Source organism: Salvelinus namaycush, chromosome 6 (genome assembly GCF_016432855.1).
Source record: "Salvelinus namaycush isolate Seneca chromosome 6, SaNama_1.0, whole genome shotgun sequence".
NCBI lineage: Eukaryota > Metazoa > Chordata > Actinopteri > Salmoniformes > Salmonidae > Salvelinus > Salvelinus namaycush.
The window spans coordinates 40508416-40536032 of NC_052312.1; the positions used below are offsets into that span (position 1 = coordinate 40508416).

At 42.4% G+C, this 27617-nt stretch overlaps 3 protein-coding genes across 6 annotated transcripts in view; all 3 read left to right on the forward strand.

Moving 5' to 3' along the window:
• Positions 1-3832, forward strand: part of LOC120050012 (protein kinase C and casein kinase substrate in neurons protein 2-like) — a 37659-nt gene extending 33827 nt beyond the window's left edge. For both annotated transcript variants that reach the window (XM_038996591.1, XM_038996592.1), the window contains 2 exons: positions 884-1074; positions 1368-3832. In XM_038996591.1, the coding sequence (XP_038852519.1) occupies positions 884-1074; positions 1368-1480 (304 nt within the window). In that variant the 3' untranslated portion in view covers positions 1481-3832. The remainder of the gene's footprint in view (positions 1-883; positions 1075-1367) is intronic.
• Positions 3833-4012: 180 nt separating this feature from the next.
• LOC120050013 (ADP-ribosylation factor GTPase-activating protein 3-like) lies at positions 4013-17017 on the forward strand. 2 transcript variants are annotated; one of them, XM_038996593.1, is made up of 16 exons: positions 4013-4177; positions 5008-5126; positions 5313-5385; positions 5699-5830; positions 6008-6088; positions 6215-6332; positions 6429-6485; positions 6638-6684; positions 6891-7045; positions 7165-7296; positions 8061-8198; positions 8421-8573; positions 8742-8865; positions 10888-10975; positions 14207-14331; positions 14718-17017. In XM_038996593.1, the coding sequence occupies exons 1-16, from the start codon at positions 4109-4111 to the stop codon at positions 14733-14735; spliced, it is 1629 nt and encodes a 542-aa protein (XP_038852521.1). In that variant the 5' UTR covers positions 4013-4108; the 3' UTR covers positions 14736-17017. The 2 variants fall into 2 exon arrangements, with proteins under 2 accessions (XP_038852521.1, XP_038852522.1); XM_038996594.1 differs by lacking the exon at positions 4013-4177 and adding an exon at positions 4275-4477.
• A 4127-nt stretch (positions 17018-21144) lies between these two features.
• On the forward strand, positions 21145-27230 carry LOC120050014 (inhibitor of nuclear factor kappa-B kinase-interacting protein-like). 2 transcript variants are annotated; one of them, XM_038996595.1, is made up of 4 exons: positions 21162-21728; positions 21899-22016; positions 24127-24348; positions 24722-27230. In XM_038996595.1, the coding sequence occupies exons 1-4, from the start codon at positions 21517-21519 to the stop codon at positions 25340-25342; spliced, it is 1173 nt and encodes a 390-aa protein (XP_038852523.1). In that variant the 5' UTR covers positions 21162-21516; the 3' UTR covers positions 25343-27230. The 2 variants fall into 2 exon arrangements, with proteins under 2 accessions (XP_038852524.1, XP_038852523.1); XM_038996596.1 differs by lacking the exons at positions 24127-24348; positions 24722-27230 and adding an exon at positions 22435-23876 and having other exon boundaries at positions 21145-21728.
• Positions 27231-27617: the final 387 nt, after the last annotated feature.

The following is a 27617-nucleotide window of genomic DNA, read 5'->3' on the forward strand; positions in this document are numbered from 1 at the left end:
TTCTTTCTGCGTGTATGTGTGTATTTTTCCTGTCTGTGTTTACTTTACAGTCAGATCTATTGCAAGTTGGAACCTAAAAATACAATTTCTATAGAATTTAGACTTTTAAACAAAAGGCTGTCTACAACTTAGTGAGGAAACCTATATTGGGTCCTGTTTTACATTAGGTCTGATATTGACTCAAGGCAGGACAGAGAAACTAGCACTCATAAAGTCAACGGTGTGTGTCGGTCTCTCTGGCGTAAAGCAGGAACTATGAGATGCCATAGGTGTTTGAGTGTACCAACTGCAAGAGTCTGACTGTAACCTGGCTTCAGAGAGCGTGTGTGCGTGAGGATGTGTGTGTGTTTCATGGGTTTTCTGACTGGGGAAGAAGGGTGTTTGTTCATCTGGGTACTGTACATCTACCTCTCTCTAGTGGTGGATGGGGTGAACTCCAACCATGCTTTTGTAATGTACTCGTGTCATTGTGTTGCCTTGCCTTACCTGAGCACTTTGTCTGTGTGTCCACTCCAAGTGGTGTCAAAGCAAACTCACAAATCCATTCGCCAACAAAACCTCACAGCATTGGTTTCCTAAAAAGGCATGTTTTTCCCTCCATTAGCTGATTTGAGAGAGGAAGGGGGAATCTATAGTCTTTCAGTCTATGTATCCGGGCGGATTCGGAGATGCATTTGCTGGGCCTTCTACATGTTGTGCTGTACTCTACATTGGTGGTGTTGTTTTTATGCCCCCCTACCCCGGGCCCTATTAACTATTTTTGTTCCCGCTTCTCTCGCCTGGCATGCTGGATTGTCCAATCGGTGTGTGTGTGAGCAGGGCATGATTGACAAGTAACATTTTCAAATTTCCCTTATGTTGATTGCTGCCTCTGTCTGTTCAGCGCCAGCAGTGTGGAGAAGTCGCAAGAGTGGTCGGATGAGGAGACTGGGGTGAACCCGTTTTCCATTGAGGACGCCAACGGCGATGGGAACCCGTTTGAGGTGGAGCCGGCGTCCTCGGGGGTGTCTGTGGCCGTGCGTGCCCTCTACGACTACGAAGGACAGGAGCAGGATGAACTCAGCTTCAAAGCAGGTGTGTGTGTGTGTGTGTGTGAATACACTAAAGACTATGCGAGTGAAGAGACCCCTGCCCTGTATAACCACTGCTAAGTGAAAGGACTGGATGTCTCCACCAGTCTTCTTTTACTTGCCATGTCCTGTCAGATCAGTTATCTATGACAATTAAAACACAGAGAAAAGTGAGTGAGGCTGAGTTGAGTCACAAATCCTTTTTGAAGCTGCTCAACAGAAAGACATGCTCATCTACCACCTTCTTTCCACATAATCATCTGTCCATTCCTCCCTGTTTCCCTTTTTGTCCTGAAGGCGAGGAGTTCACCAAGATAGGAAACGAGGACGACCAGGGCTGGTGCAGAGGGCGCCTGAAAGACAGCGTGGTGGGCCTCTACCCCGCCAATTACGTAGAAGACATCCAGTAATGACCGAGCGAGGGACAAGGAGGAAAACGAGAGAGAGGATGGGGTGAAGAGGAGAAAGAAAGTGGAGGAGATGGGGCAGGAGGGTGGGCAGGGCAGGCCTCGCATTCGCCCCTCTCCCCCTACGTGGTAGAGGCTGGCCGCAGTGTGAGTGAGTGAAAGGGGTGGCAGAAGGAAGGGGTTTGCCCATCGAAGAGGATGATGTTGTTGCTCTCTCTTGTATCTTCCTGGATCCCATGTCGTTAAGCACAAATCTTTCTACAACTACGGCCTGCTCTCGTTGTCAGCCTTTATGATGGGACACCCAGTACAGAGTCTAAAGCCAGCTACAAAAGCAAATGTTACTTAAAGCCATTACTGTTACAGAAAATAAATATAAAAAGCTATTTGAAACATGTAACCTTCCAATTGTAGCTTGAAGTTATGAAGACGTTGAAAGAATAAACTGATTTTAAAAGATGTGAACAGACATGGGAGAGGATATACATGTCTCCCATTCACGAGGTCTAGCACATTTTAGATTTGATTTGAAACTGATTGGAGACGTAAAAGTAATCTCAGTTGAATCTTTTAATTCATTTTTGTCATAGACAGTTGGTGATACATATTTTTAGTTCTATAGATCTGATTCTATTGCAACACCAATTTGGAGTCCAGGATCCGATTTGGAAGTCTTATGTCGAAATAAGGGGAATTTGTAATTGCATGTTATTTCTTGCGCTGTTTTGAGCGTCCTTCACCCAATCCTTTTGACAGTAATCAAGGTTTTATTTTTTTTTCACATGAAAGCCATTTGTCGGAAATATCAGAACCTACAACCCCGTTTTCTTATTTGACTTTACAAATCTTTTGAGAAAAGGGCATGGAATTCATGGCAGTGCCGGTTCAGAACAATTGTCTTTCTTATCTGATGCCTATAGTTCAGATTTGTCAAGTCTTGTTATGCATTTTTGTATTTTAAATCTGATTTATGTTTTGCTCAGCGAATAGTTGATTAATGAGAGAAACCGATATCATTAATTATATCCAGTTCTTCCACCGTCACCAACCAGCCTGGTCTCAGAGCATTTCATATTATTCTGTAAATGCTCTGATACCATGTTGCGCCAACCCACATTTTAACAATAAGTGACGCACTCAGAAGTTTTCCTGTAACCTTTACCCCTCAACTTTAATGGATTGTATATTCTTTAATGGTTTCATTTTATCAGCTCACCTATTGATTGTACACGTTTGCTGGTCATTTTAGTATCAGGGACATTCACCAGGGCACATAGGGCTCTGGCCAAACGTAGCACACTTTATAGGGCATAGGGTTCCATTTGTGTCAGCCGCTATTCACTCAATTGACTTCACATTCTGTTGGTTGATTTTTACATCATGTGGATGTTGTTTTTTCTTTCCACACTGAATGTTGGGCAATAAGGTGTGTCACTTGAAGCTAGGAGCTTTAGCTGTAGCTTGCACTGGATGTCCGATTCAAAGCTTTGGGAGAATATACTTTTTTTTGTGGCAGCGAAACAATGTTGCACATTCAGCAATAAAAACCACAGCTTTTACTGTTTTTCACAAACTAGAGGGTCCGATTTAATAAAAGTATGTTTGCATGTAAATAGCGTGGAACCTATGAACAAATTAACCAGTTATAGATTAGGGAGTTGTGATTTAAATTTCTATTTGGAAATCAAAGACTGTTAATTTATGAGATGCCTTAAGTGCTTTTGTTCTCTGTCAGATGAAATGCTGTGATTCGGAAACAAATCCGTTTGTACAATAATTGAATGTTTTATGGCGAATGTCTCGCGAATTTGCTGTCTTGTTGCGTTTGTAAATATTACATATCTCCAGAGGGGCCAGAGCCTACTTATGATTAGTAATTGATAAATAACTGTGGGATTATATTTCTCATTTACTTTTAAAAGTTAATGATTGACAAACACCCTTAATGCCACCACATGTGCATTACCAGTATTGGCAAACTATATCTGTTATTTAGGACCTATCCCAATTCCTATCTCGAGTATAGGTTTCTCCTATTGGGAGTTGACGTTATGGCTCTGACATTGTTGTGAGTGCATTATTTAGCACACCCTGTTTATGCATGATGCTCCTGGAAATATCCCCTACATTTTATGCCTACAACTGCATATCGAGAGGAAGATCGATTTGGTTTGATATCAGTTTTCTGTCAGTGTGAGAGGTGTGAAGTTTTCTGTGCGTTTCAGGTCATGAGATGTATATCATTGGTTTCAGGTCATGCCATCAACAGAACACCGCAGCAGCTTTACTTGCACAACTCAGTTTGCCAATGTTGTCCCACAGCATACATTATAAATGAATTGAACGAAAAGAGAAGTTTTACTGTTGTCATTTCTTTCTTTTTTTTTCTTCAATTAAACATACAGGATCAAGGATAATAGAAAGAAATTGAACTTTACTACCCAGACCTCCATGTTACAATAATGCCCACGTGTTACTGCTGACCAATCAGAGCACAGGCAAAAAAAAATGTATCGTTCTGACGTGTGCCTTTACCCATGACGAGACCGGAAGTATTTTTGATTTACAGGGAAACAAATTTGCTAAACGCTGCGCTTTACCTATCAGGTGAAATTAACAACAGGTGGAAAGATGTCAGAGCCCAGCAAGCAAGATATTGCTGCCATTTTCAAACGACTACGTTCCCTTTCTACGAATAAGGTGAGAGTTGAAAAGCTTTCGGCCTTTAACGAGGAAGAAGCTAATGTTAGCTAGCTAGCTTCAGAGGGGAAAAAATGACACGTCGCACTGTTTTGCTGGGCAGGGGTAGATGCGTCGTAACAAACGCACATGGAAAAGCTTTGAACCATGTATGCTCATTGCACATCCTCCTGACAAAATGTTTTTGCAGTGTTGAAGAAATAATTGGCCTGCGCAGTTTTAAATGGAACAATAGGACATCCTGGACAGTCACGTTCGAGCCAGCTGTCATGTGGCATGATGACAGTTGGAACAAAGATGGTACTTTTAAGAAACTGGTTGGACAGTCCACTTCGTTAGCGTCAGTGTGTTTATTGTAAAGTATAGATGTCTGGTAAATGTTGACTCATGGACACCACAAAGATGAAAGACATCACACAGACATAAACAATACCTCTTGCTCATTAATTGTCGATTCCAGCTGTTTCCGTCTGCTGTTTAGGCCTGGCTACATTGAACGCGACAATGTTGCAACCGCAAGCATCGAAAAGCTGTTTTGGAAACATTGTTTCCACTATATTGCAACATTTGTAACTAGCTAGTTTAGAAATACTTTCGGTAAATGTCGGCGTTCGCTTAATGTGTGGACAAGTAGAGGCTTTTGTACTTCAGACCTCCACGCTACTGGGTTGCTTCATTATTTGTTAGTGTTTTGCTATCTATTTGGCATGCGCTCATATTAACTTGCTTATCAATGTCCCCACAGACTTATCACTGCATGAAGGAGACAGCGAACACCTTGTCTGTATTCAAGTCGCATGTTTTCCAAAGTTGCTTCTTTTCTATTACAGGCGTGCTTTGACTGTTCGGCTAAGAATCCTAGTTGGGCCAGTATCACCTATGGAGTGTTTCTCTGTATAGACTGCTCAGGAACACACAGGTCATTAGGAGTGCACCTGTCATTCATCAGGTAAGGAACAATGAATGAAAAAAGACATTTGTTGCCTACCCCATCCTGTTCTTTCAGATCTACACTAGTGGGTAGGGGCTAGGGATTGTTTCTGGACAGGACCATTGGCTTCACACAACACACAGTTTGACACATTTATGGCCCGATGGAGTGTTCAAAATCAGAACTGTGTATTGTTTGTTTCAGGTCTACTGAGCTGGACTCTAACTGGTCCTGGTACCAGCTGCGATGCATGCAGGTGGGCGGCAATGCCAGCGCGGTGAGTAAAGCCATCCATGGTGGGCACTGACTGGTGGGCAGCCACGTCCCAACCTGCTGTGTTGTTGTTAAGCGCTGAGAGGGTGGTACTAGTAGTTATGTTTCTGACTGCATGAGTGGGCATTATCTCTAGAATGTATGCAGGTGGGCGGCAATGTTTCTGGACAGTATGTTGTATGTTGTCATGATGTCACAATAGGGCCCTGTATAATACCTGTATGATTAATGCAATATTCTGTTAACTATTAACAATACCTTTTGTATTACAGAGTCAGTGTAATTCAAACCATTGTTTTCCCCCTCGTGTCTCTCAGAATGCCTTCTTTGCCCAGCAAGGCTGCACGTCCAATGCCGCCAACACCAAGTACAACAGCCGAGCCGCTGCGCTCTACCGCGAGAAGATCAAGACCTCGGCCACACAGGCCACAAGGCGCTTCGGCACTGAGGTGCCACACACATCCATCCAGACATTCCACTGGGCAAAAATGGATTTAGTCAACATTGGTTACTTGTTATACTGACTTTAACAACATAATCATGTCGCATCAACATGGCTGATTTAAATGATTGTATACTTAGGTCCTTATAGATGCCAAGGAATCCTCTGTTTTGTTTCCCTGCAGTTGTGGCTGGACAGCCAGGCCCCCCTCTCTCCAACATCTCCCGTCAATAAGGAGGAGGATTTCTTCAGTATGCACGCGCAGGTGTGTGTGTGCTCACCCCTGAGTGTGTGTATGACTGTTAGCACTTATTTGTTTGAAATTGTAGAAGATTATGGATGTGTGCATGTTGTTTACATGGTCTTGTCCTTACCTTGCGTATTTTGGCAGGCAATCCCTGATGATCGTAGCTCCGCCCAACCTAATATAACAAGCTCCGCCCAGATGAATCTAAGCCCCACCCCAGTAGAGGAACCCTCTACAAAAGAAACTGAGAGAGACAAAAACGGTACACCTCTACTTCAATATTTACACTTCAGAAACACACATACACTTGCATCTGTTTGTCCATGTCGTCTATGCCCTCAACTCTTTCTGTCTTCAGGTAATACAGAGGGTCCCAGTGTTGACGTGCTAAGTATGTCTCCTAAAGAAGCCTTAGGTAAGAGGACCAAGAGATTATGCCCTAGAGACTAAAGATACTCAACTAGAACCTTAAGCATTAGGAGTACATGAAATATCTCAGCCTGGAACAGTAGCTCTTAGCAGTTTCTATCAGCCGTATTCTAATGCCCACTGTTCCTTCTCCCTTAGAGTCCTCCTCTCTTCTCAAGAAGAAACCAACTGGGGCCAAGAAAACAGTATGTACTCTATGGTAGTGGATTTAAGGAAGTAATGTTCCTTCCATGTACCTATGTGTGTTGTGCTTATGAATAAGAGTGAATTTGGTGATGCTTGTGTGGGTGGGGCATTTAGTGTGAATGGACTGTGTACATCGCTCATGGATCTTGTGGGTCAGTAGATTAGTAGACACGTGTTCATGTCTGTGTCCTGTGTTTTGTCTCAGTTGGGCGCTAAGAAAGGTGGTCTTGGGGGTAAGAAGGTGAGCAAACAGAGTTTCTGTGACCTAGAGAAGAAAGCACAGGCGGTAGACAAACTCAATGAGAGAGATACAGCACCCACTACCACCAAGAACAGCCCCCAACCAGCAGAGGAATCTATGTGAGTCTATCTCCAATTTAAATGGGCTTTAATTGGCCTCTCGCTCTCTCATCCACATTGTCAATTATTCTCTAATCTTCACTCTGCTTATCCATTTTTCTCTCTCTTCCTCTCTCTAGTGGTGCCTCCATGAGACTGGCCTATAAGGATCTGGAGGCGCAGCAGAGGAGTAATACAGAGAAGATGAAGGGGATGGGGGAGAAGAAGAAGGAGCAGGCTGAGAGACTGGGCATGGGCTTTGGCAGCAGGAGGTGAGGGGGATTGAATTGATGGTGGTGGTGATAAAAGGATTCGTTTATTTCTTAACATACTTTTTACAGATGTCCTATGTAGAATAGTTTAAAGGGGTACTTTACATTGCAGGGGATAAGTCACTCATCTTTTAAAACAGGGATTCGCTAACTTTTTGCCGTGCGATCCCATTTTGATATTAAAACATTTTGGCGACCCCACCATGTAAAAAATGTATGTAATCGACGGCCAATGTTTACTTTTTTAATTTGGGTTATGACAGTATTAGAAATCTGTTGGACAGTATTTTGACACTATTTCAATCTGACGACTATGGTTTGAAGTGACTGAAATGCATCAGAAAGGTATTGGGAAGTTCAGAAGATCATCAGGCAATAATGTTGTATGGTCTTCTGTGTATAAAATAACATAATTGATTGTTCTTTTTCTCCCAGTCTGATTTAGTGTCTGGTCTTGTCCACTCGGTTCTAACGGCTAGTAAAGGGAAACAGTACGTGTTCCTGAGAGTTATCTTTCAGTGATGGGGTCATAGTATTTTGTAGCTTAAACGGTACTGACGTAACCCCGGTTCTACGAACCAAGTTAAAATTCTCTCGTGACCCGATTTTTCAAATCATGCGACCCCTAGTTTGGGAAACCCTGATCTAAAATAATTATATTATTGTTGGGACTGAAACATGTTGTAACCATTGGAGATATTGTGGTAACAAATACTTTGATTATTTGACTCCATTGTCTCTCCCCCCTCTCTATCTCCCTCTAGTGGAGTTTCTCACTCTGTGCTGTCAGACATGCACACTATCCAGCAGGAGAGCCCAGTGGGGTCCAAGCAGCCCACTAAGAGCCGGAGGTACACAGAGAAGGAGGAAGAGGAGACTGACGAAGGCTCCTTTACATCCAGGTCACCACACTCCGGCAACGTTCCAATACTTTAGCAATGGATCATTCCTTCTGCCATTCCTTCTTGGAAGTAATCACTGACATGGCTAGCCTGGTCTCAGATCTCTTTGTGTTGTCTTGTAATGGGAGTTGGAAAGACATCACAAAAAGATCTGGGACCAGGCTATGATCTGGGAACGAAATCCATTAAATTGAGTTCTCTTTTCCATATGAAACCCATCAGGATGTCGATGACCAAGTTTGATGACCCGACAGAATCCTCTGACAAGTTCTTCTCCAATTGGAGTGAGACGGGGGAGTCTGGCTGGAGGAAAGAGAGCAGGAAGCCAGAGCCAGACTTCTACCTGAGCACCAAGAGTTCCTCACAGGACGACAGGTACTATATGACTTTGATTTCCAGGGATGAAAATACATGAAATTGCATGTGAAAAAGTAAAAATGTATTTGGCCGTATAAGTTCTCTGAGCCACTTATTTTTTTATTCTATTTTAAGTTTCTCACTGCAGTTGTCACTGAATGCACCCACCCTCTCTCTCACACACAGGACCGCAGCCCGGCGGAAAGCAGACCCGGTCCCTGTCTCAGACTCAGGCGACGCCCGCAAGAAGTTTGGGGACGTCAAGGCCATCTCCTCTGACATGTACTTTGGCAAGCAGGATGACTCTGAGGTAGGCACACTGTCACGGGACACACACATACAGTACCAGTCAACAGTTTGGACACATCTACTCATTCCAGGGTTTTTCTTTATTTTTTACTATTTTCTACATTGTAGAATAATAGTGAAGAGATCAACACTATGAAATAACATACGTAATCATGTAGTAACCAAAAAAAGTGTTTTAAAAAAAATCTAAATATTTTATATTTGAGGTTCTTCAAGGTAGCCACCCTTTGCCTTGATGACAGCTTTGCACGTGCTTGGCATTCTCTCCACCAGCTTCATGAGGTAGTTACCTGGAATGCGTTTAAATTAACAGATGTGCCTTGTTAAAATGTAATTTGTGGGATTACTTTCCTTAATGCGTTTGAGCCAATCAGTTGTGTTGTGACAAGGTAGGGGTGGTATACAGAAGATAGCCCTATTTGGTAAAAGACCGAGTCCATATTATGATAAGAACAGCTCAAATAAGCAAAGAGAAATGGCAGTCCATTACTTTAAGACATGAAGGTCAGTCAATGTGGAACTTTGAACGTTTCTTCAAGTGCAGTCGCAAAAACCATCAAGCGTTATGATGAAACTGGCTCTCATGAGGACCGCCACAGGAAAGGAATACCCAGTTACCTCTGCTGCAGAGGATAGGTTTATAAGAGTTAACAGCCTCAGATTGCAGCCCAAATAAATGCTTCAGAGTTCAAGTAACAGACACATCTCAACATCAACTGTTCAGAGGAGACTACGTGAATCAGGCCTTCATGGTCGGATTGCTGCAAAGAAATCCCTGCTAAAGGACACCAATAAGAAGAGACTTGCTTGGGCCAAGAAACACGAGCAATGGACATTAGACCAGTGGAAATCTGTCCTTTTGGTCTGATGAGTCCAAATTTGAACTTTTTGGTTCTAACCGCCGTGTCTTTCTGAGACGCAAAGTAGGTCAACCGATGATCTCCGCATGTGGTTCCCACCGTGAAGCATGGAGGTGTGGTATTGTGGGGGTGCTTTGCTGGTGACACGGTCTGTGATTTTATTTAGAATTCAAGGTACACTTAACCAGCATTGCTACCACAGCATTCTGCAGCGATACGCCATCCCGTCTGGTTTGCGCTTAGTGGGATTATCATTTGTTTTTCAACAGGACAATGACTCAACACACCTAAAGGCTGTGTAAGGGTTATTTGACCAAGAAGGAGAGTGATTGAGTGCTGCATCAGATTACCTGGCCTCCACAATCACCCAATCGAGATGGTTTGGGAAGAGTTGGACCGCGGAGTGAAGGAAAAACAGCCAACAAGAGCTCAGCATATGTGTGAACTCCTTCAAGACTGTTGGAAAAGCATTCCAGGTGAAGCTGGTTGAGAGTGCCAAGAGTGTGTAAAGCTCTCAAGTCAAAGGATGGCTACTTAGAAGAATCTCAAATCTAAAGTATCTTTTGATTTGTATAACACTTTTTTGGTTACTACATGATTCCATATGTGTTATTTCATAGTTTTGGTGTCTTCACTATTATTCTACAATGTAGAAAATTACTAGAAACAAAGAAAAACCATTGAATGAGTAGCTGTTGTAAAACTTTTGACTGGTAGTGAATATACAAAAAATGGATTTGATTTCCTTTTATTTGAGTCTATAATTATGTTGTACCTAAGTACTGATGTTCCTACCTTTTTGATCTAATTGACTGCCAGTATCAAATATCTGCCAGTGTTGACTGTTCTGGTTAAAATTTTACGCTTCGCTGTGACATCCTATAAGCCTCTGAGGCTGGTGTTTACAGTTCATTTGGTGCTGTGGAATTCATATGTCTCTCAGAGAAGGCTGTTAGACATTTTCTCTGCTTCTGTTCTGGCTGTCTCTCCCTGTTGTTGCAACATTGCTTTTTGATTGATTATTATCTACAACTGCTGTCTTTTTTTATTTTATTTTTATCTACCTGAAAATCCCTGTTAAAGTAATACCCCTATGTGTAGTATGTTCATTGTTTAGTATCAAGTATGTCATTTGAAGTATTAATGTGGTTGTTTCCATGCAGTATGAGGCGAAGACTCGCCTGGAGAGGTTCTCTGGAAGCAACTCCATCAGCTCAGCTGACCTGTTTGATGACCCAAAGAAACAGGCGGGTAAGGAAGCCAACCATTCATACAGTCCATTCGGGAAAGTATTCAGACCCCTTGTTTTTTTCCATATTTTGTTACATTACAGCTTTATTCTAAAATGGATTCAATAGTTGTTTTTTTCCCCCTCATCAATCTACGCACAATACCCCATAATGACAAAGCAAAAACAGGTTTTTAGAAATGTTTGTAAATTGTATTAATCTAAAAATGGAAATATTACATTTACATAAGTATTCAGACCCTTTATTCAGTACTTTGTTGAAGCACCTTTGGCAGCGATTACAGCCTCAAGTCTTCTTGGGTTTGACGCTACAAGCTTGGCACACCTGTATTTGGGGAGTCTCTCCCATTCTTCTCTGCAGATCCGCTCAAGCTCTGTCATGTTGGACGAGGAGCGTCGCTGCACAGCTATTTTCAAGTCTCTCCAGAGATGTTAGATTGGGTTCAAGTACGGGCTCTGGCTGGGCCACTCAAGTACGTTCAGAGACTTGTCCCAAAGCCACTCCTGTGTTGTCTTGGCTTTGTGCTTAGGGTCGTTGTCCTGTTGGAAGGTGAACATTCGCCCCAGTCTGAGGTCCTGAGCGCTCTGGAGCAGGTTTTCATCAAGGATCTCTCTCTGTACTTTGCGCCGTTCATCTTTGCCTCATCCTAACTAGTCTCCCAGTCCCTGCCGCTGAAAACATCCCCAAAGCTTCACCGTAGGGATGGTGCCAGGTTTCCTCCAGATGTGACGATTGGCATTCAGGCCAAAGAGTTCAATCTTGTTTTCATCAGACCATAGAATCTTGTTTCTCATGGTCTGAGAGTCCTTTAGGTGCCTTTTGTCAAACTCCAAGCGGGCTGTCATGTACCTTTTTTACTGAGGAGTGGCTTCTGTCTGGCCACTCTACCATAAAGGCCTGATTGGTGTAGTGCTACAGAGATGGTTGTCCTTCTGGAAGGTTCTCCATCTCCACAGAGGAACTCTGTATCTTTGTTAGAGTGAACATCGGAAGAGTCTTGGTGGTTCTAAAATTCTTCCATTTTTAAGAATGATGGAGGCCACTGTTTTTTTAGGGACCTTCAATGCTGCAGAAATGTTTGGGTACCCTTTCCCAGATCTGTGCCTCAACACAATCCTGTCTTGGAGATTTACGGACAATTGCTTCGACCTCATGACTTGGTTTTTGCTCTGACATGCACTGTCAACTGTGGGACCTTACATACGTATGTGTATGTATGCATATGTGTGTCAGGTCCCAAAGTTGACAGTGCATGTCAGAGCAAAAACCAAGTCCTCAACTGGCAGCTTCATTGAATAGTACCCGCAAAATACCCGTCTCAACGTCAACAGTGAGGAGGTGACTCCGGGATGCTGGTCTTCTAAGTGACCCCAAACTTTTGAACGGTAGTGTATATGTATGTCTTCGGGTGTGCAGTTGAACAAAACAAAATCTTAGCTAATTCCACAAAGAAATCCTAAAATAGCCCTGACAATATTATTGGCACCTTCTAGACGTAGTTAGAAATAATTAGATTTCAAGCAGGTGATTCTCATTTACTTTGGAATTGAACTCACCTGTGGTGAATTGAAGATGCCTGCAGTATAAAAACCATGTATTCAACCAGTTTGAATAGAGAAAAGGACTCGTTCTCCTGTTTTGTCACTGTGTACCGCAATGAGCGTGGACAAAAGGAAAACCAGTGAGTTATGAGGTCAGACACACAAGCATGGACAATCTCAAGGCTACAAGTCCCTCTCCAGAGACCTTGATGTTCCTGTTTCCACCATACGTAATGTTTTCAAGAAGTTTAAGGCCCATGCCACTGTAGCCAACCTCACTGGATGTGGCCGCAAGAGAACTTGATGGAAGATTGCAGCGAAGGATTGTTCGAATGGTGGAGAAGGACCTGTGTCAACTGCCACATAGATTCAAGCTGACCTTCAGACACAAGGTACGACAGTTTCAACTCGGACCATCCTTCGCTAACTCGTTGTATGGTAGGAGACTCAGGAGGACCCCACTGCTGATAGAAAGACCTGAACATGCCAAAATCCTTCTGGGAGAATGTCCTGTGGACAGATGAGACCAAATTAGAGCTTTTTGGTAAAGCACAACATCTCTGTTTACAGAAAACAAAATGAAGCTTTCAAAGAAAAGAAGACCTTCCCTACAGTCCAACATGGAGGAGGTTCAGTGATGTTTTGGGGTTGCTTTGCTGCCTCTGGCACACTATTTTGGAGCGCGATGTCAGACCGTGTCAGAAAGCTGGGTCTCCGTTGAAGATCATGGGTCTTCCAGCAGGACAGTGACCCCAAACACACTTCAAAAAGCACCCAGGAATGGTTCAAGACAAAACGCTGGACTGTTCTGAAGTGGCCAGCAGTGAGTCCAGATCTACATCCCATTAACTTGTGGAGAGTTCTGAAAACAGCAGTTAGGAGAAGGCAGTTATTTTGACCAAAGGCTGTGCTACCAAATATTAAGTCTAGGGTGTCAATCATTTTGTCAATGTTATTTCTTACATTTTAAATGGATATATTAAGTTCTGAAACAAAAACAAATGTTCTGTAGTATTAATAGTGAAATAAAGAATTGTGGAGACAGTTTGTTCAATTTCTTGAGTAACTTGAAAAAAGTGCAAGGGTGCCAATATTTTTGGCCACGACTGTAGACATGTGTGCCTTTCCAAATCATGGCAAATCAATAGAATTTACCTCCGGTGGACTCCAAGTTGTAGAAACATCTCAAGGAAGATCAATGAAAACAACAGGATGCACCTGAGCTCAATTTCGTGTCTCCGTAGTTATGTAAATCAGGTATTTCTGTTTTTATTTTTAATGCATTTGCAAACCTTTCGAAAAACCTGTAGATTGAGGATAAAAAATATATATTTTAGAATAAGGCTGTAACGTTACAAAATGTGGAAAAAGTCAAGGTGCCTGAATACTTTGAGTGTACTGTATCACACTTTAAAGTATATAATTTAACCATTTCATATCACTAAATCAAGTGAACACCAGGGCCCATATTCACAAAGCATCTGAGTAGGATCAGTTTTGCCTTCAGATCATATTGAATTAGATGGGGGATCTGATCCTAGATCAGCACTCCTAGTCTGAGAGGTTTTATTAATCCAGGCACTGCATGTGTACACCTCCACAATTTAAACATCAGAAGAATGATCATTATAAAGCAACTGCCACCACCACTGATGTTACTAACCATCTCTCTCTCTCCGGTCCCCATGCAGCCAGCTCATATCGTCTGACCAACATGCTGCCCAGTGCTCCAGACATGTCCCAGCTGAAGCTGGGGGTCCGCTCTGCGGCCGGGAGGCTGTCCGTCATGGCCAGCGGAGTAGTCACGTCCCTTCAGGTTTGTGGTTCAGATGGCCCTGTTGGTTGAAGCTTGGTGCTAGCAGCAGATTGACTCCCACATGGGCCACATACTGAAGTGAATGTGTTATGGTGACTGTAAGCCGTAAGGCAATTTCAACACAATAAGAACTTGCCCTTTTTATATCATTATTCCAATTGGAAATCCAGTTTCTTGATTTAATTACTATGTAAGTGCACAGTAACAACGATATCAGTGATTATTTGGTCAAAGGCATGCTAGATACAACATACTAGTTACCAAAGTACATTGTGTATAAGGGCAACTTTAAATAAAGGTTACCTAATTATGCAGCGTCAACACTGAGACAACTGGTACGGTGTAAGCAGTAGGTTCTTACGTGTTGTGTATCTTCTTTGTTTCAGGACCACTACAGTGCGTGAGTCCAGTGTGTGTACCTGGGTTATGACACACACACACACACAACCTGTTAGGTCCCCTGGGTATTGGAGTCGGTAAACATCCTTACGCGCGATGGACAAGTTCAGCCGTGCAGGAGAGGGAGAGATATGGGCGGAGAGAGAGAATTAGCGACATTGTGTAGGCCAGAACATAGGCTGTAGCTATATATGTATATGTATATATATATATGTATATATATATATATATGTATATGTGTGTGTGTGTGTATATAGCAGCTTTTTGAATAAAGGACGTATTATCTACATTGGAGTTATGTCGAACCAACATCCTCTATGAGGTAGATGTATGAAGAACACTTATTTCCACAGCTTATTATTTAATCTGTCCAGGCCTTTGGTTTTGATATTTACAGATGTTTATATCCATGGTATTCAAAATACATTTTTGTTATCATCCATTATGGTTCTAATTGAGGGTGACTTAGGTTTTGGGTTCCTTTTCCCCTGTGCAATTGTTATTGAATCATATGTCATCTTGGTCACCTTGGTTTTTATGTAACTATTTGCAATGAAGACATCATCTGGTAGCGTGATAACATGAATTTTTCTACATGCGGTATGTAAATAATTTAGTTAATTAATCTGATGGGCATTGTTTTAATTACCTGTCAAATGCAGGGAGATGTTGCCATGTAGGACACATGTCTTAAATTTTAGGGTGCCTTCAAACCAAAATGCCTGCGACGTGTTGTGCGTGTGCCGATTCACTGATTGTGTGTTTGGAGGTATGGTGAAGTGGAGAACATTTGAGGTGGGAGAAACATTGTTTTACATTGGTTGACAGACCTCTAGTCATGAATGGGTGCAACAAAATGTCCCCATCTCATCTGTTGGACAGTGTAAATCTGCCATTTCATTCACTTCTATCCATCTCTACACTGCTCTCTGAAAAAAAGGTGTCTGCTGTGCTTTTGAAGCATTGTTTGCATTGGTTTGAAAGTGCCCTTAGTCTTGGAAGTGTACTTATGTCTGTCACTTGACTGAAGGACCGAATACTCACCGTGATTTCTTTGTGTTGTGTGTGTATATAGACACACTGGTAGGATACGGTCCTGTACAGTGTGATCTGGTCTGCCTCTCAGCAGCCAAACATATTCTCCATATTACAATTGGCTATCAGTTCAGATGAATGAAGGGAGTAGTATCTTAATGTTCTGTCCCAGTACTCTCAAAAGGCTGCGTTTAGACAGGCAGCACAATTCTGATTTTTTTCCTTCTCACTAATAGGTCTTTTGACCAATCAAGTCAGCTCTTAAAAAGATCTGAACAAAACAGAATTGGGCTGCCTGTCTAAACGCAGGCAAATAACCTATTCTATTTTCTGTGACCGCATTACTCTGAGAGGAACACAGGACACCCATCCAATTATTTTACCCTTCTGTGGCTATGAAGGAAGGGTAAAAAAGAGACAAGGAAAGTAACTTGTGCAAAAGAAATGGGATGTGGCCCTCTGATCAAGAACCCATTGGCTGCCCATCCTAGGGCCTGACTCATTTCAACAACAGTTGTACTATGTGTTTAGTGAAGGGTAACCTCTAACCCTTTGCTGAGCAGATTCATTGTATATTACCTCCTGAACTGTGTACCTTGCAGAGAATATTTAGGGTGTTTAGAGTATATTTTCACACTGGGTATATGTGGGTTATATTTTGGGATTTTATGCATAGTGTGATTTTGTTATTTTGAAGGGAATGGCTAGAAGTCTTTAACTGGATGTTGCTAGAGGTATTTCTGGCTACCTAGTATCACCTACCTAACTTCCTGACCATTTTTATGCACCGTATTTTGATCCTTACTAATACAAATTCTTGAGTTGAGATTTAACACTGAAGATAAATATATTTAAGATGTAACGTTACCCATTTGAATCTGGATTTTGTATAGTGTGTAATTCAGTGACCAACCAGGGCTTTTGTTCAAGCTCTTTCTACTGTAATCCAAAGAATTAGGATACATGTGCACATGCCCAAAAAATGTAAATTATGGGAAGATTTAGTTACTTTTGTGTATTTTTATTCGAACCTGCAAGTAAAAAAAAATGTGTTGCTTGAATGTACATGTGAATCAATAGAACAGCACCTGAAGGTTTGCATCAGATTTCAAATGTCATTGTTTACCAACAAATACATCTATGGACATGAGTTCTTTAGAGATTCATTAAATTTGTGTAATCAATGTGTGTATCGTTGTTAGCTGCTGTGTATAAGAAACTTTGCTTTAGAATAAAAAATATACTGCACTTGCATGGCCCCAGTGGCAGACTTACCATTAAGCAACTCAGGCTGTTGCCTGGGGCCTCACATCATCAGGGGCCTTGTAAACTTGTCATAATTCTGTTTAATAATACATAAATTCTCTTACCTTGCCTTTCTGCACATGAGAAACCTCTGATGTGCGCAATTTAGCGGTAGTGACAAATTGAGCGTTTTCAGTTTTTATCCTACGAATTTGGCTCTAGATTTTGAATAGTTGGAGCTATAAGCTATTATTATAACCTGTGCCTGAAAGCCAAGACTCTCAGGAACGCGTACCTGTCTTCTGTTTCGCTCTACAACACTCACAAATGGTGCCGGACACGTTAGGAGGGACTGTGAAAAAAACGCAATTGAAAACAATGAAGATATTTTATTCTACACACAATTATTTCCTGATTATCTTCCCTGATGTTTTACTGAACTTTCCAATACCTTTCTGATGCATTTCACTCACTTTTGATGCAAGTTATTTGACCATTTCTTAGCCTTGTGAATGTATAAACATGGTTGCATTTTTTTCTGTTCTACTTTATGGCCGGCCCTACCAGAAAGCGACCGCTTAGGGCCTTGCATCCATTCGGGAACCCCCCCACCAAAATAAATATAGAGTTTAGTAACTCAGTCGGGTCTCAACTTACTGTTTTGAGTTAGAATAGAATACACAAGGTGCAATTTCAAAATGTGGCAGTGCATCATCAGTTATGTCTGTCACTGTGTCTGAATTTACACAGCCAGCACAATTATGATCTTTTTTTACACTACTTGGTCTTTTGACCAATCAGATCAGCGTGGACCAATCAGACCAATTAGTGGAAAAAAATATCAGAATTGGGCTGCCTGCCTAAACGCAGCCTGAGAGTCACTCAATGTCAGCAAAAAAAAAATGGATTTCTAGGTAAGTTAGTCTAGCCAGCTATCTAAACCTAATTCCTTAATCATGGCTGAATTTCCAACCGAGCACACGGATCACGCCGACCGAGCAAACGGATCACGTGCCCAGAGGCCCTACCACCAGGGTGCTCCCATTGATTTTGTTCGTTACTCTTACCAGATGTCGTATGAGCATGGCATAAGTCATGGCAAAATGTGTAGAATTGCAGGAAATTTGCTTTAAAACTGCAACATTTTCTCTCCATCCCTTAGCAAAATGTGTAGAATTGCAGGAAATTTGCTTTAAAACAGAAACATTTTCTCTCTGTCCTATTGGAAAAGGTGTAGAATTGCAGTAAATAAGCTTTAAAACTGCAACATTTTCTGAAAATGTTAAATGTTGACTAGAACGTTTAAAAAGGTCATACAATTACAAAAAAAAGATTAGTCTTGGTCAATATTGAGCCAGCTCCGAACAGCTCTTCTTTCAGCATGATTGTGTTAAATAGACATGGGAGGGAACCTCAGGCTGGTCTCTGCCTGGGGCCTTCAAATCATTAAGAACGCCCCTGCATGGCCCTTAGCTATGTGTAAAATTCACACATTACCTTGCATAAGGGTAGACTATCTCTTTGTTGCACCATTCAGGATTATTGTAAGGAAAATATAGAAACGCTATTGATAATCGATTCTTGATATTGGGCACTTAAACTACAGTGCTTTCAGAAAGTATTCGCACCCCTTGACTTTTTCTGTCAACGATCTAAACAAAATACTGTAAAAGTGGAAGAAAAAATCGAACATTTGTAAAATGTTTTTTTTTAACCTTTATTTAACTAGGCAAGTCAGTTAAGAACAAATTCTTATTTACATTGACGGCCTACTCTGGCAAAACCCAGACGACACTGGGCCAGCCCTCGGGACTCCCAATCATGGCTGGATGTGATACAGACTGGATTTGAACCAGGGACTGCAGTGGCGCCTCTTGCACTGAGATGCAGTGCCTTAGACCGCTGTGCCACTCGGGAATCTTCATTAAATAAGTATTCAACCCCTCAATACATGTTAGAATCACCTTTAGCAGCAATAACAGTTGTGAGTCTTTCTGGGTAAGTCTCTAAGAGCTTCCCACACCTGGATCTTTCCACACCTGTATTGTGCAACATTTGCCCATTATTCTTTTCAAAATTCTTCAAGCTCTGTTAAATTGGTTGTTGATCATTGCTAGGCAACCATTTTTAGGTATTGCCATAGATTTTCAAGCAGATTTAAGTCACAACTGTAACTTGGCCACTCAGGAACATTCACTGTCTTCTTGGTAAGCAACTCATCTCCCAGTGTCTGGTGGAAAGCAGACAACCAGGATTTGCTCTAGGATTTTGCCTGTGCTTAGCTCCATTCTGTTTATTTTTTTAATCCCAAAAAACTCAGCAGTCCTTAACGATTACAAGCATAAACATAACATGATGCAGCCACCACTATGCTTGACAGAGTGGTACTCAGGAATGTGTTGTATTGGATTTGCCCCAAACATAACACTTTGTATTCAGGACAAAAAGCTACTTTGCCACATTTTTAGCAATATTAGGTTCGTGCTTTGTTGCAAACAGGATGTATGTTTTGGAATATTTTTATTGTGTACAGACTTCCTTCTCACTGTGTCATTTAGGTTAGTATTGTGGAATAACTACAATGTTGTTGATCCATCCTCCGTTTTCTCCTATCACAGCAATTCAACTCTGTAACTGTTTTAAGGTCACCATTGGCCTAATGGTGAAATCACTAAGCAGTTTCCTTCCTCTCTATCAACTGAGTTAGGAAAGATGCCTGGATCTTTGAAGTGACTGGGTGTATTGATATACCATCCAAAGTGTAATTAATACCTTCCCCATGCTCAAAGGGATATTCAATGTCTGCTTTAAAAAAAATGTTTACCCATCCAGCAATAGGTGCCCTTCTTTGCGAGGCATTGGAAAACCTCCCTGGTCTTTGGTTGAATCTGTGCTCGACTGAGGGACCTTACAGATGTATGTGTGGGGTACAGAGATGAGGTAGTCATTCAAAAATAATATTAAACACTATTATTGCACACAGAGGGAGTCAATGCAACTTATTCTGTGACTTGTTAAGCAAATGTTTACTCTCCAAAAACAAAGGGGTTGAATACTTATTGACTCGACTTTTCAGCTTTTCATTTTTTATTAATTTTAAACCTTTCGAAAAACATATTTTCAGTTTGACATGATGGTGTATTGTGTGTAGGCCAGTGACACAAATATTAGTTTAATCAATTTTAAACTCAGGCTGTAACACAACAAAATGTGGAAAAAAGTCAAGGGGTGTGAATACTTTCTGAAGGCACTGTATGTAAATTGGTGAAATGTAATTTGCTCAAGGCCAAATAAACTAAATGTTTGGCTACCCCCTTTTTGTGGGTATTTTTTGCAGTGGTGTAAAGTACTTAAGTAATACTTTAAAGTATTTTTTACTTAAGTCGTTTTTTGGAATATCTGTACTTTACTATTTATATTTTTGACAAATTTTACTTTTACTTCACTACATTCCTTAAGAAAACGGTGTACTCTTTACTCCATACATTTTCCCTGACGCCCAAAAGTACTCGTTACATTTTAAATGCTAAGCAGCACAGGAAAATGGTCCAATTCACACACTTATCAAGAGAACATCCCTTGTCATCCCCATTGCCTCTGATCTGACAGACTCACTAAACATAAACGCTTTATTTTTTAAATGATGCCTGAGTGTTGGAGTGTGCCCCTGGCTATCCATAAATAAATAAATACACGAGATTTGTGCCGTCTGGTTGGCTTGAGATAAGGAATAAGAAATGATTCATACTTTTACTTTTAACATATTTTAGCAATTATATTTACTTTTGATACTTAAGTATATTTAAAACCAAATACCTTTAGACTTTTACTCAAGTAGTATTTTACTGGGTGAATTTCACTTTTACTTGAGTCATTTTCTATTAAGGTATCTTTACTTTTACTCAAGTATGATATTTTAGTACTTTTTCCACCACTGATTTTGTGTTCCTTTGCATGAATGAAGTGCGCTCATAACTGTGCTCTACTCTATTTTAGATTTTTCTGTGTCATCCTCATTTATTCGCATTAATACCAATGAGCTTTTACAAACTTGAAATATCGCACCGTTTTTCATGTTTCCTCAAACGGTCTATTGGGGAACGTTGAAATCGGAGGGCCTAGGCCTACTCATCATATAACGGTGCGACACGTTATAATATTTTCTGGCGTCAGCCGTCTACGTGGCTGGCTGACGCATTTTGCTCTTTTTCCGAAATTCCAAGGAGCGTTTAAGTGGTCGATTCCTTTACGGGATATGTAGACTTTCGTCTATGCTTTGGCAAGTAGCATGCTTTTAAGGTTTAGTTGATTATCTGAAATACCTCAATTATATTCACATTTGAACTAATACATTTAACTTGAAATATGGATGGAGTTTTTTGCGCTAGTCTGCTGCGAAACTTCTAGAGCTGTGGGCCATTGTCGCGTGCAGTCGCAGCTGCTACTTTGAATCAATTCCTTTTCAAGTAGGCAAAAGGAAGCTAAACTTTGTTGCAGGCTACAAAAATGCCAAGTAATGAAGTGAAGCAAAGGAAGAAGACCACGGCTCAGAAACAAAATTACGAACCGGTTGAAACATCAAAGTACACTTCCGAAAATGAAGCAAAAGCTACCGAAGGAAATAGCTTGGCTGAACGTAAAAGCTCCTCGCCGTCCTCCCTGGATGTGAAAACGATAACTTGTCTACTGTCACTGATAGTTTGCATAGTGCTTACATGGTAAGTAAAAGTATGCCTATTCATTTGCATAAGGCAAATATTTACTTATAAAGGCCCGTGTGCTTATGGATAATTTCTATTTACTTTCATCTCGGCCAAACAAGAGGAAATTAATAATTTTATGTTTGAGTTGGCCTATTCATGACGTTATTTTCCCCCATACATTACAGGTTTGTATTGCAGCAGAATGCAAGATTCTTCGACGTGGAAGAAAAGTACAAACTACTGTCTGGGAAGACAGCAAGTCTCCTTGAAATGGAGGAGGAAGTCATCAAGGTGTCCAAGAAGGTATGTTTTGTTTCTATTGGAACTGTCTACCCATCTCTCTCCCATGAAGAACAGGACACAAAAACATTATGCAGAGAAGTCTATGCTTTGTTATGTGTGTATTGGTACTGTCATTGTCTTGCTTGTCACATAATGTAGGCCCCTCCCCCTTATCATTTAGCCCCTGCAGACATGTCTACATTATTCATGTATTTATTGCTGCAGTTATTCTTGCATCTTGGATTGTATAGCCTGTCCAGTTGAATTGAATTCTGTGATCAAATCACATTGTCTTCCTTAGAATTGCTATACACATCTTTTGACTGAATGTGTGCATGGATTTGTACTTGTATGATTGTATTGAGTGTGAGAGAGAATACTGAGGATCCCAGAGCCCCCCCCCAGAAACAGCCCTCCCTGTTTTGTGTTGCGGCTGCAGCTCGCCGCCTCTGAGGACAACCTGCAGGGGGCTCTCTCCACCTTCTCCCTGGCGACGCGCCTCGAACGTGACCTCTCCTCGCTCCATGCCGTCGTCATGGAGATGCAGGACGACGAGAACTCTGCCTCTCGCGATCTCCAGACAGTCAACGCCCGCTTCTTGAACGTGACTGAGACGTGGCAGATGGGCCTGGCCTCGGTGACCTCCGACCTGGCCTCTCTGAAGACAGAGTCACGTGAGGCGCACGCCGGTGCCACGGACCGGGTGAACGAGGCCGAGCAGAGGGCCCGGGCGCTGGACGAGAGGCTGGAGGAGCTGGAGGACAGCACCCGGCGGAACACACGCGCCATGGGCCGCACCGAGGACGAGGATGCCAAGCGGGCCCAGGACCAGCTGGACTGGAACACCAAGCAGCTCCACAAACTGGAGGACCAAGTTCGGAGCCTGCTCCGAGTAGATACCGAGTTAGTCGCCCAGCTAGAGGAGCACATCCCCCGGGCCCAGCAGTGCGAGGCACACCTCCCGGATGTGGAGGAGGCAGTGCGATCCATTCTGAGGCTGGGGGGGGACCTGGGGGCGGCGGAGCGAAGGCTAGAGGAGCTCACCCTGCAGGTGTTTGGGACGGAGGACAGCATGCTTAAAGCCCTGACGGAGATCCTGGACATCAAGCAGGCTCTGGACGCCCTCCAGGCCCACAACAGCATCCTCAAGATAAGGAATGAGTTGGCCGTTGTCAAGGAGACGCTGGGACAGCTCAGCAGGGGGGAGGAGCAACAGGACAACCAGGATAATTCTGGGACTCCGGATAGGGAAGGGGAGAGGGAGGGGTGAAAGGTCAAGGACCCAGAGTAGGATGAGCCACCCCAGCCGGTGCATAATGATGACCTCAGTGTGTGATGTCAATTTTAAACCATGGGAAGGAGTGGTCCTGTTATTCCATTTGTTTTAAAACTGCTGTTAAATCCTCACATAGTTAAACCATTGCTACGTTGTGTGATTTGTGCATTTTAACTTGCTATTGATAAAGTTTAGCAATACGTTTCATCAATAGGTTTTAAGTTCTTGTCTCACAAACATACTACTATCTCATATGGGCACCAATCAATGTTATCTGCACTGGCTGCTGAAAGTCAGCAACTGAATGTAGCATCTGCACCCAAACACTGCTCCTGTAATCTGTAAAGGATATTATTGTTGCATTGTTGGTGTCTGAAAGGAGAACAATTGTGACCGGTACTCCAATGTCATCAGGTACTCAAATGTTGAGTTTGTATACATTTTTTTATACACATTTTATATTCGAATGAGTTTGACAGTTATGCCAGTATTGCATTTCTAATAAATGTGCCTTATTAGTGTTTCTCTGAGTCTTTTAAATGTTTAAATTTGGTTAAATCTATTGTAAAAAAATAAATAAAATAAAAATAAAAATGGCTTCTCTCTCCTAGCTTGCATCTCTAGTAAATTAAAAGCAGTCTCAAATATCTTGGTGTTACCCATTTATTTGCTCTATTTATTTTCACTAAACATCAGCTTTCTGTGTAACTTATGGACAGTCTCCCTGCATGTTTTTCAATGAATCCTATCTACCGGTCTATGACTGCATGATCTAGCTGCTCAGTCTTTTCCTATGTAAAGCTCTTTTCTAAAATGGCCGCCCTGTTCTGTCTTTCCACCTGTTTCCTGGCGCAGTGCGAGGGTGTCCAGAGCCTGTTGGAGCATCTAGAGAGGCAGCCTGGTGGTCTCCTGCCCAACTTGGAGGCCCTGGAACGGGATGTAAGCCAGCTGAAGGACTGGGCATCCGGCCTAACGGAGAAACGCGGCTTGCTCCAGGACAGCGTGGCAGCACTGACCGAGGCTGTGGGACAAATCGAGGGACGGACCTCTGCCATCAATAAGGATGTCAACACTAAGGTTTGGCAGCGGCCTATGCTTTACTGTGCTTTCTTTAAAAAAAATGTTATTTAAGCCATCTAGATGCTCTAACTACTTTGGTAACCAGGATGTAATAACTCAGGCAATTACACAGGAACTGGAGATAAGACTCCTGAAACAATCACTGTATTGTAATAAACTGGAAATAGTATGTTTTAAAGTAGTTACATAGTACAGTACTATGTAGTTACATGTAATAATACCAAGAACTTTATATTCCAAGTACGTAAAGGTTGAAGTCTCTCAAAACCAGAGGCAACTTGTTGAACAGAACCGTGGCATTAGAATAGAAAGACAGTTAATGTAAAGCTTTGCCCATGAATCATCTTCCTCCTCTTCCTCCATCTCCTAGGTGGCGTCGGTGCGGACAGACGTGCGTCGGATGGATGGGCTCCGGTCGGAGGTGGAGTCTCTCCTGGAGAAGGTACGGGAGCTGGAGGAGAGGGCCGCCCAGGCTGAACGCAGCATGGTCAAACGTATCGGCGACCTGCTGGCCGGCAGCATCGACCGCATCCAGGGCCTCAAGGGCGCCACGGAGCGCAACGCACAAGCCGTGGAGCAGCTCAAACGCCGCCTACCTGAGCTGTTCGCCAACGACCGGCAGATCTCGGAGCGCCTGAGGGAGCTGGAAAGCGGCCGCGCCCGATTGGTCCGCACGGTGACCTTCGCCGGCGACCTCAAGCCCAAGGTGGCGGCCATCAAGCGGGACTTCGGGGCGCTGGCTCCGCAGGTGGATGAGCTGACCCTGAGGATCGGCCGTCTGGCCGAGGATCTGACCAGGAGGGAGGAGGACATCGCAGAGCTACGGCAGACGTTCGCTAACCTCAGCGCTGTGGAGGATGACCTAGGAGTTGTGACACAGCAGTTGAGTCAGATAGTTGAGCCTGAGATGCCCGTAGTGGGAGGAGAGATGCTTCTGCAGAAAGTCAACGGGAGTGAAGCCCTCCCTCAGACACTGGAAGGAGAGCTGTGAAGGAGTGCTTTTCTATGTGCTATAGATCTACAGAGTAAATGGCAAACTTTCAGCTTGTCACCAATCATTCCCTTACAATAACTTGCACATTTTTGAAAATCTGAAAACAGAATTTGCTGATCTTTCTGTACACCCATGGTCGACCCCACCTAGCCTTTACAATAGGTACTTCGGGATTCCTCCCCAGAGATCTTGATTAATGTAAGCAATATGGTGGAACCCACAGAAGAACAGGTTACTCCCCCTATAATGTACATTCCAGTATACTTTCCATTGACTGTATACCTATACATATCTTTAGGGGGTGTAGAGGTAAGTCCTAGGGGTTAGGTTGAGACTAACTGGGCCTTTTGTCTAGAATGCTGACTAACGTATGTTGCTTTACAAATTGTATCCTTGAATGAACCTGTCCTATGAGTAGGTTGGCATTTATTGCGATGAATCTTGAGCTGAGCAATTTCCACTAGAAGGGCCAGTGGCAAAGTCCAAAATTCGCTATATAGCGTCAAAAGTCATGAAAACAAAAATGTGCTTGTTGGTCTTAATTTAAGTTTAGGGTTAGGGATAAGGTTAGCAGTGTGGTTTAGGTTAGGTTTAATATCAGATTTTATGGCTGTGCCAGCTAGTGGCTACCCTGCAGAGCTGCCTCCAGTACATGAGTCATCCCAATAAATGCCAACCTGTGTCCTAGGAGGCTGGAATGTTATTTTTTGAGAAAAATGGCATCAATCATGGTGACTGAGGTCTTGCTGGTCCACAGTTTTGGAATGTGAGCAGTCTCTTGAACAGTTTCCCCCTTATCAGTTGTCAGTCTGGCCAGTGGTGGGGTTGTAACAACACTGCTTGACCCCTGTGTGACCTGCACACGGGTATGTATTCTCAGGCTAAGGGGCCTGTTCAGGAGGAATGTTATGCTACAATATGATTCTGTACAATAGGGAATGATGATGTCAGCGCTATACATTCTACCTGCAATGTTCTCAATAGTTCAGTGCTGAATACATGCCCTGGGGTTCCACATGGCTAGCTAGTACTGCTAGTTTTTACATATCTCTGCCATCAATCAAATCGAAATGAGTCTGTGGTTTAAAGGTATAGGGACCTAAAATAGAATACTGAACGCTGCAGCCCGCAAGGCAATGTAGCTTTGCCTGTGTTTACACCAGGGTGTGCAATCTGTCACCAGGAGTTTATTCAATGGGGCTGACTGCAGAGCAATGCAGGTAGAAATGTGTGACATAGAGCTGTGATTCATGTCAGAGAGTTGTTTCTGTTCTGTGTTTAACATTTTAATCTGCAAAATTGCTGACTTTGCACTCCTTTGAAAAAAAAACTTGGGCTCATTCAGTGGGTTACCGTATGTTCTGATAGAAATATGTTGTGTAGAACAGACATGATGATCATGTTTGATAGGGAAGCATGCCAATCTATTGATTGCATTTCTATGGCTACTCGGCTGAGTAAGCCTCCAGGTGTTTTACAGGAAATGTACGTCTGAAGGAGGAAGTATGTATCGGAGCTGAACAATGAGCTGACGACCTCACAGCCAATCACCAAAGGCCAATCACAACTTGTTTAATATGCACATTGGCATGTCATCTCTAAAGATAGAGTTGAATCTACACATACCTGGAATTGCTCAACGACAACCAGACATTAGGACGCAGATTGCAGCTGGTCTTTGGGTAAAGAGTGTGGACACCATACCGTTTTAACTAAAGCTAATTACATGTACAGATCACACCACATGTATTTACTGTAGCCATTCCTTTAAACTGTCACAACCCAATTGTAGTGGGGTTAGGACAATGCAGAGATCGTGTTTTAAAGCCTTGGATATATTGTTCTTCGTTTGAGGGATGTGCTTAATAAATTATGTCAATTTGAAGTTTGTGTTTACTCTGTATTCCCTATACATGATTATGCATTTCCTTGTACATGTTGAGGCAATGGCACCTGTTGAATGGAAGGTTTGTGTGTGTGTGTGTGTGAGGACTCAAATCAGGTTATAAGTGGCCTATCAGGAAATGATTGAATTAGCCTCAAGCAATCTCCTTCCATCTTCAGATGAAAAGTAATTACTTTCAATAAATTCTCACTTGACTGTCCCAGCAGTATTTCCTAATTAAATATTCCAATAAGCTTTTTATGAAGCATCACAGACTGTATTAAGTCCACTTATATACTCAGTCTGAAGCGCCAGGTTATATGTCAAATGGCATCCCATTCCCTATATACAGTGAGCTCCATTAGTATTGGGACAGTGGCATTGTTC